This window comes from Gracilinanus agilis, unplaced genomic scaffold (genome assembly GCF_016433145.1).
Source record: "Gracilinanus agilis isolate LMUSP501 unplaced genomic scaffold, AgileGrace unplaced_scaffold47484, whole genome shotgun sequence".
Lineage (NCBI taxonomy): Eukaryota > Metazoa > Chordata > Mammalia > Didelphimorphia > Didelphidae > Gracilinanus > Gracilinanus agilis.
Window position 1 is genome coordinate 1 of NW_025381893.1, and position 8276 is coordinate 8276.

An 8276-nucleotide genomic window follows, 5' to 3' on the forward strand; every position below is an offset into this window, starting at 1 on the left:
CACACACACACACACACACACACACACGAAACTTCGAACTGAAGCCTTGGTAGTGGGAGTTAGGGGTAGCTACTTGATTTTCGGAAGGGAGGAAGAGGCCACAAGGAGGGTAGGGCAGATCCATATTATGCTCAGGTCCAGGAAGGCAGGCAAGTGTGGTAGGAAGGCCAGCACCCTCACTCCAGTCTCTAAAGTTAATCATCCAATCCCTGCTGTGGGGGCAGTTGGGAGCTGGGGAGAACTTTCTAGGAATAGTGTAGGGAGAGGTAGCCCTGGGATGTATGGATGGACAAATGTATGTGGGAAGAGAGGAATGAGGGGGTGGCTAAATCTAGTATTTTCTCCCTGGGGGAGCCCCACCCCAGGAGACTCAGTGCATAGGGAAGAGTTGGCACCTGACATCAGTGCCAGGCAGGGCTGAGAACCTGGAGTGGGGGAGACCATGGAGGACTAAGATGGGGTGGGTTGTGGCAAAGTAACAAGTACACATCACAGAGACATCTCCATGGTGGGGTGGGGCCTCCTGAAGTTCACAAATCCCTTCCCTGTCCTCTTCCCCTCCCCTCACTCCCCCCATGATATTAGAGACTTTGCTGCATCTCACACAATTTGTGAACAGGAAGGTGAACAAAGAGACTCAGAGCGGGACAGACAGCTCTGACCCATCCTGCCCCAGTCCCCAACTTCCCTGGGACAGAGCCCCTGAGGAAGCATAAAGGGTAGGGAATGGATCTTGGCATCTCCTCCTGGGGTGAGCCAGACCTAAATGGTGACTGGCAGTGGGAGAGGGAGACAGCACACATAGCGAGACTTGTGGGTAGCTAGTGGAGGTATCTGGGAGTAGCATGGTGGGGAGGGGGCAGACCCTGCGAGAATCATGCAGCATTCAAAGTATGGGAGAATGGTTTTGTCTGGTGAGGGGTGGGGGATGAATGGCTGATGGAGGGAGGTGGGAGTGCCCTATATTTTGCTGTTCTCCAGGTGTGAGTCAATGTGTTTGATGAGTGCATCATCCGGGTACCCAACGGGAAATCCCAGCTGACAGAGAGGGCAACTTCGGATGTCGGAACCCACAGTCTCCATTAGCAACTGGAAGAAGGAGAAAGAAGGGGTTCATTCTTGAGATCTTTCCTTGCCCTACCCCCAACATTCATCCTTTTCCCTCCTTTTCTCCTTATTCTTGGGTCCCATTGCAGCCCTAACTTATGCATCCATCAACTAAAATATAAACTTCATGACAATGGGTATTATCATTTTTTGGTTTTGCATCCCCAGGTCCTACAACACAATAGGTACTTCAATTGGTAATAAAAGAGTATGGGGACCAGCCTTCCACTCCTCTTCACTCTCCAGCCCTGCCAGCTGACTCTCCTATGACCTTCTCCAGGACTCTATCCTTCTTGTTTTAGCTGCAGTATTCTACCCTGCTAACTCTTCCTTCCTTCTAGCTACTCTCTCCTCCTTTTCCATCATTATCCTTTCCATGAGTTCTCTTGACTAAGACATCCTATACATCCAGTAGAAGGTAAGCTCCTTGAGGGCAGGGACTATCATTTTGGTCTTTTACTGGTTCTCCTGACATCTTCCTTAGTTTTCTATAGTGTTCTCCATATTCTCCTATACCTGTCCCATAAGTGAGTTGTCTCTGATGCTTCTGTCTCCTTCTCTTCTCTCTCTATACATCCTGTAATGATTTTATTTCCTTCCATCATTTCAATCATCATCATCATCATCTCTGCAGATGAAGATGACTCATATATATCAATCCAACCCCAGTCTCTCTCCTGACATCTAATTGTGAATGCCCCTGGTTAGTGATCTCTACCGGGATGTCCAAGAAGCATCTTAAACTTCCAGCTAAAATCTTACCTTCCACAGGAAGCCTTTCCTGATGTCCCACTATTATTTTCAAATTCTATTTATGTTTATCTTGTTTGTATATAGTTCCTTACATGTTGTCTCCCTCCCTTAGATTGTAAGCTCCTTGAAGTTACAGAATGTCTTGCTTTTCTTTGTATCAGTGGTGATTAAACACAGTGACATATATTAGGTGCTTAATAGGTATCAGCTGACTAATCTTCTTCCTCACTCCACCCCTGCTCTTCACCCCTGCTCCCCATTATCCACGGAAGGTATCATCCTGTCTACAAGCATCTTCCTAGCCATTAAGAAACTTGAAACTTATCTCTCAGTTTTCTTTTTCTCACACACACACACACACACACACACACACACACACACACACACACACACACACACACACACACACGGNCACACACACACACACACACACACACACACACACACACACACACACACGGTACAGTGGATAGAATGATGATGGCCTGGAGTCAGAAAGATCTGAGTTCAAATGTAGCCTATGACATTTCTAGCTAAATGACCCTGGACAAGTCACTTTACTTTTATGTTCTCAGCTGTAAGGGAGGATAATAGCAGCACCCACCTCCCAGAATTACCATGAAGATCAAATGAGATATTCGTAATGCTTTTAGCATATAGTGGACACATAATAAATGCTTGGAGCAGTTAGTTTTCCTAGTGGTTAGAGTGCCAGGTCTAGCATCAGGACAACTCATCTTCCTGGATTCAAATCTGGCTTCAGACAGATACTAGTTGTGAGACCCTGGGGAAGTCACTTAACCCTTTTGACCTCAGTTTCCCTATTTGTCAAATGAGCTGGAGAAGGAAATGGCAAACCACTCCAGTATCTTTGCTAAGAAAAACCTAAACGGGGTCACAAAGAGACAGGACTGAAAAAGACTGAACAACAATAAGCTTTTTCTTTCAAGGCCCAACTCAGGTGCCACCTTCTCCATGAAAGCTTCCCTGATTCTGTTCTCCCTAGAACATTTGCTCTGGCTTTTTCTTTTTCTGCTACTGCCAGGATCTTCCTGTTTAAGAATGGCTTCTATGCTGTTCCCTGCCAGTATAATATCCATGCGATCTCTTATGTACTCTGAGGGCAGGGGCTGGGGCATTTTTTAGTTTTGTTCCTTAAAGCCTGGTACAGAGCTGGCATTGGATGTTGGTGGTCCAAAATGCCTTGAATTGGGTTTGCAGATGGGTTGAGAGAAGACTGAGCTCCCCAAAAAGGAAGGTCCGGGAACCTCAGGCATGTCTGGGGCCCCGAGGGGAAGGCCACTGCCCCTGGACGGCTCTATCCCCATCCACCCCTGCCCAGGCAGGAGTCCCTGGGCACTCACTCACATTAATGGACGGCCAGGACTGGGCATGTTCTGCGTGGGTGTAGGCAGCAGTGGGCGTCTCAGGGATTGGGAAGCCGGCACAGAAAGAAGCGCATCGGATGGTGCCCGCCTCTGGGCTGGGGGGACTGGGCACAGCCCACTCTTCCTCTTCTGAAGACTGCTTCTCGAACCGAAGCCGGATGCCTTCAAAGGTGCTTCGGGGGCTGAGAGGCTGGCTGGGGCTGTAGAGCTCCCCGCCGTAGGGCCGGGGCTTGGGCAGCGTGGAGGCCTCCGCCTGAAGCCAGGGGACAGCTCCTGCGTAGCCCGCCCCGTCAGCCATCTCCGAGTAGCTCCGGCGCCCCTGGAAGCCAGCCTTCACGTGGTGACTGGGTGGCTTGGCATAGGCCAGCTCCACCAGAGTCCTCTCCCCTGGTGGGGGCCGGGGCTGGGGAGCTGGGCAGGGGAGGTGCACAGGGGAGCGGTGCTGAGGGGCGGGAGACTGACATGGCGGTGGGGGCGGCAGGGGCACAGGGGAGCGGCGTTGGTGAGCGGGTGAAGGACAGGAGGGTGAGGCAGGGGAGCGGCGCTGTTGGGGCGAATGGCACGGGGGCACCGGAGGAACAGGGGAGCGGCGCTGGGGGACCGGGGACTGACACTGGGGCCCGGGTTGGGGAGCCCGGGTTGGCGGGGATGGCGAAGGGCACTGTGGAGATGGAGAGTGGCCCCGGGAGAGAGGGGAGTGTCTTTGGCCTGGAAGGCAAAACAGGATGAAATGGGGGGGGGGGTTAAGGGGGAAATCAGGCCCCAGGAAAGCGGAGCACTTTTTTTTTAATTTAAGGAGCCAGCTTCCCTACACTTGGGGAATGGAAGGACCTCAGCATGCAGGCTAGGCATGTGGTTCACCATGGTTGCTGTGACCCCTCAGAACCTAGCAGAGCCTTTAGTCCTGTCTCTCTCATCCCTCCCCGACTCATCCTCACCCAAGCCCTGCTCACCACTCCTCTGGGCTTGTTCCTGTAGCAAGGTCCTCAGGATCCGCCCCTGAAGGGAACTTAGCTCCCGGAGCCGGCCCAGTTCCTCAGTCAGTTCTGTGTAGGCCAGAGCCAAGTTAACCCTATGGAACACGCAAAAATTAGGGATAGAGCCCTGCCAAGGTCTTGCATATTCCCTATGATCACTAGGATTTAAAGCCGGAGGATAAAGTTGTAACCAGGAAAGGGCAGGCAAGGCTCTGACTCAGGCATCAGCACCAGGGCAGGCAGGTGTATCTTCCCCATAGCGGTCTCGAGGTCCCTTTCTTATTATTCTTAATCTTTGGTTGACCTCAGCCCCAAAGTGGGGAACCAGGAGAGAGGAAGAGAGCTGGGTCCAAAGCAGGCACCCACCCATCCTTGTATCCTTAATTGGGCTCAGCTCACAACCCCACATTGGACTACTCGCTGCCCCCTCCACAATTTTTGCCCTAGTTGAAAAAATTCCCAATTACAGCTTGGCTAGAAGAGATCATAAAAGATCATCCAATCCAATTCCTTCCTTTTACCAATGAGAAAACTAGCTCAGAGATGAGAAATAACTTATTCAACATGTAGCAATTAAATGTAGAAGCCAGGATTGGAACCTGAAAAAGTGATGGGAGTCTCTAATAGATAAATAGTTAAAGGATAGTTTTCAAAAGAAGCAATCTAAGTTATCTACAATATGAAAAAATGCTCAGAAGCACTAATAATTAGAGAAATGCATTTTTATTTTAAATTTTATATTAGTTTTAATTTTAGTATGATAAATATTAGTAGATATTATCCACATAACAAACCCCCAATTTGGTCCTCAATGATTTTTTTAAAGTCTTTATTTTCTTTCTTAGTAGCAACTCTAAGACAGAAGGGCAAGGGCTAGGCAAATAGGGTTAAGTGACTTGCCCAGGGTCACACAGCTAAGAAGTGTCTGAGCCATATTTGAACCCAGGACTTCCTGTCTCCAGGCTTGACTCTTAATCCATTGAGTCATCTAGCTGCTCTGGTCCTCAATCATTTATTTTATTTTATTTTTATTGTCATGCAAAACATACTTTCATAATGGTCATTGTTGTAAGAGCAAAGTCATACATAAGCTGAACCCCCAAATAAAACCATAAATACACTGATGTGAAAGACAACTCCAACAGTTCTTTCTCTGGAAGTGGAGAGCATTCTCCGTCATAAGTCTTTCAGGTTGTCCCATTGCTGAGAGTAGCCATGTTTTCACAGATAATCATCGTCCAATATTGATGTTATTGTGTACAAAGTTCTCCCAGTTCTGCTTATGAGAAATGCATATTAAAGAAAATTTGAGTTTCTACCTTACATCTATCAGACTGGCAAAGTTGACAAAAGAGGAAAATGACAAATGCTGGAGGGGTTGTAGGAAAACAGGCACACCAAGTATTGTTGACTCTGCCACTCTATAAAGCAATTTGGAACTATGCCCAGAATGTTACCAAAATGTGTATTACATACCCTTTGGCCCAGCTCATACCTCAAAAAGTTGTAGAAAGATGAAATGGATCGATTACGTCCAAAAATATTTATAAGCTGCTCTTTTGGTAGTAGCCAAAAATTAGTGACTAAAGATGTGTCTTCCTATTGGAGAATAACTCATGCCATGCCATATGAATTAGTGGAATGTTACTGGACCATAAGAAAAGATTAAAAAAGGGACAGCTTCAGAGGAAACTGGAAAGATCTCTAGAATCTGACGGAGAACTAAGTGAGCAAAATTATGAAAACAATTTTATATCATGCCAGCACTATTGAGAAAAGCAACTCTAAATGACCTTGGAAAATTCTGACCAACCCAGTGATAAACCATGAGTGCAAAAGAATGAAGATGAAACCTTAACATTCACCTCCTTCTCAAGAGGTAATAAACTTAAAATGCAGAGACATATTTTCCAAGATGGCTTATGTAGGAGGTCCCCCCAAAAAAACTATTTTGCTATGTATTGAAGATTTTTTTTAATGGAACTTGCTCAACTGGGGTGTTGAAATAGATTTCATTAGTGCATTTTAATTAAAAATAAAAATAATAAACTAAATTTATTAATAAATAATAGTAATAAACAATCAATAAATTGATAAGTTAATAAATAGACTAATATTAATAAATAAAAATAATAAAACTAAAAAGAAGAAACTAAAAAATTATGAGAAGAGAGGTCAGTTGAGAGAAACAAAATAAAATCCCTTTGGAACCTGAGGGATCTAAACTTTACCCAGGTCATAGAAACACAGTTTAGCTTTTATGGAAAGAGTAGGAAAGCAAGATGAGTGACTGCTGGGAAAGGGGTTAGGAGAAAGGGAGAATTAAACAGCCTTGTGAGATTTTATAAATAAATCATGGCATGGACTAAAGGCATTCTCAGAAAAGGCTGAAATGTTCTAGAGGTTAAGAAAATCATACAATAAATAGTAGCTTACATTTCTATGGTTCTTTTTAAAATTCACATATCACTTTACTCACAAGCAATGTAAATATTCTTATCTCCATTTTACACATGGAGAAACTAAGATTCAGAGGGATTAAAATGATCACATCAATATGTCAAGGATCTGTGACTCACCTATAACAGCCGGTGTAACTATTTAAATGATATTTCTAGTTACACATCTTGGAAGTATCTGAGGCAGAATTTGAATGGAAGTCTTCCTGATTCTAATTCTTGTTCTCTATCCACTGTACCACACTGCCTCTGAACCAGAATCACATAGCTAACAAAAAATACCTGAGCCAAGAAATTTTCAATGGCTAGGGCACCTGACCTGCCTCAGACACTGTACTGTGTGATCCTCTGTCTGTCTGTCTGAAATGTTCTATCCAGCCTTTGACATTATTTCTAACCTGACCAATACAACTTCGAAAGAGTTGCCTTAGAAACAGACTGACAGATGAGCATTTCCTTTCCTTTGGCCCACCTCTTTAAAAAGTTTGCCCATCACTGGCCTAGTCTATGCTGGACAGAACTGTCTTTCGGTTGCCGTTCAGTCACTCAGCCATGTCCAACTCTATGGCCCTTCTATCCTCCACTATCTCCTGTCTATCTGTCCAAGCTCATACTCATTGCTTCCATGATATCATCTATCCTTTTCATCCTCTGCCATTCCCTCTCTCCTTTTACCTTCAATCTTTCCCAACATTAGGGTCTCCTTGCTTAGATAAAAATCTTTTTAGAGCATGTTAATTAAAAATAATAAACTAAAAACATAATGGGGAGAAAGGCCAGTTGATGGGTCACAGAGACACAGTTTAGCCCTTATGGGAAGACTAGGAATTCCAGTGAATCCCATCTTCTCTTTATGTGGCCAAAGTATTCAAGCTTCGCTTTCAGTATCAGACCTTCCAGTGAATGGTTTGAATGAATTTCTTTAAGAATTGACTGATTTGATTTCCTTGTTGTCCAAGGGACTGTCCAAGAGTCTTTTCCAGAACCATCTATATGCACCTCCAATGCCCTCGCCCTTATATATTTTTTTGTGAATTTGCGAGGTTTTTTTTTGCTTTGTGAATAAGCTCTAGGGGAAAACTCAAACCAAACATTGTCTGCAGTGCACAGAAGTAAGAGACATCGTGATAGTGAGGCACATGGGGAGTGGATAAACTACTGGACTTGAGTCAAGAAGCCTTGGGTTAGCGTTTGTTCAAAGTGTGACCCTGGACTTTTCTGAGATTCAGTTTCCTTGTCGACAAAATGGACCTAACAATATCTGTAACATTCGCTTCCCCAGGCTGTTGTAAGGATAAAATGAGATGATTTTTTCAATGAGGACCAGGGCCTCTGGAAACTGACCCAGGAGCAAGACCCAAGGCCAAGGGCAAGATGACCCAAATTGGATGCTGAGATGGGGACTTGAGGAGGTAAATGAGCCTGTGGGTGTGGGTGTAACACTGGATTTATGTGTATGTGTGTGAAGATGAGTGGGTGTATTATATATGAATGTGTGACTGAGAAAAAAAGAGGGAGAGACAGAATGGAGTGTGAGTGTGTGTGTGTGTGTGAGAGAGAGAGAGGGGAGAGGGAGAGGGAGAGAGAGAGAG

The 8276-nt window shown here is 45.3% G+C and overlaps 1 protein-coding gene across 1 annotated transcript; it reads right to left on the reverse strand.

The window, feature by feature from the left end:
- Positions 1-6: 6 nt before the first annotated feature.
- On the reverse strand, positions 7-4437 carry LOC123255500 (TANK-binding kinase 1-binding protein 1-like; the record flags this gene model as incomplete). Its single annotated transcript, XM_044684279.1, has 3 exons — positions 7-1089; positions 3229-3956; positions 4202-4437. Coding segments are annotated over 3 exons (1093 nt in total), but the record flags the coding sequence as incomplete, so codon positions are not given.
- Between the last annotated feature and the right edge of the window lie 3839 nt (positions 4438-8276).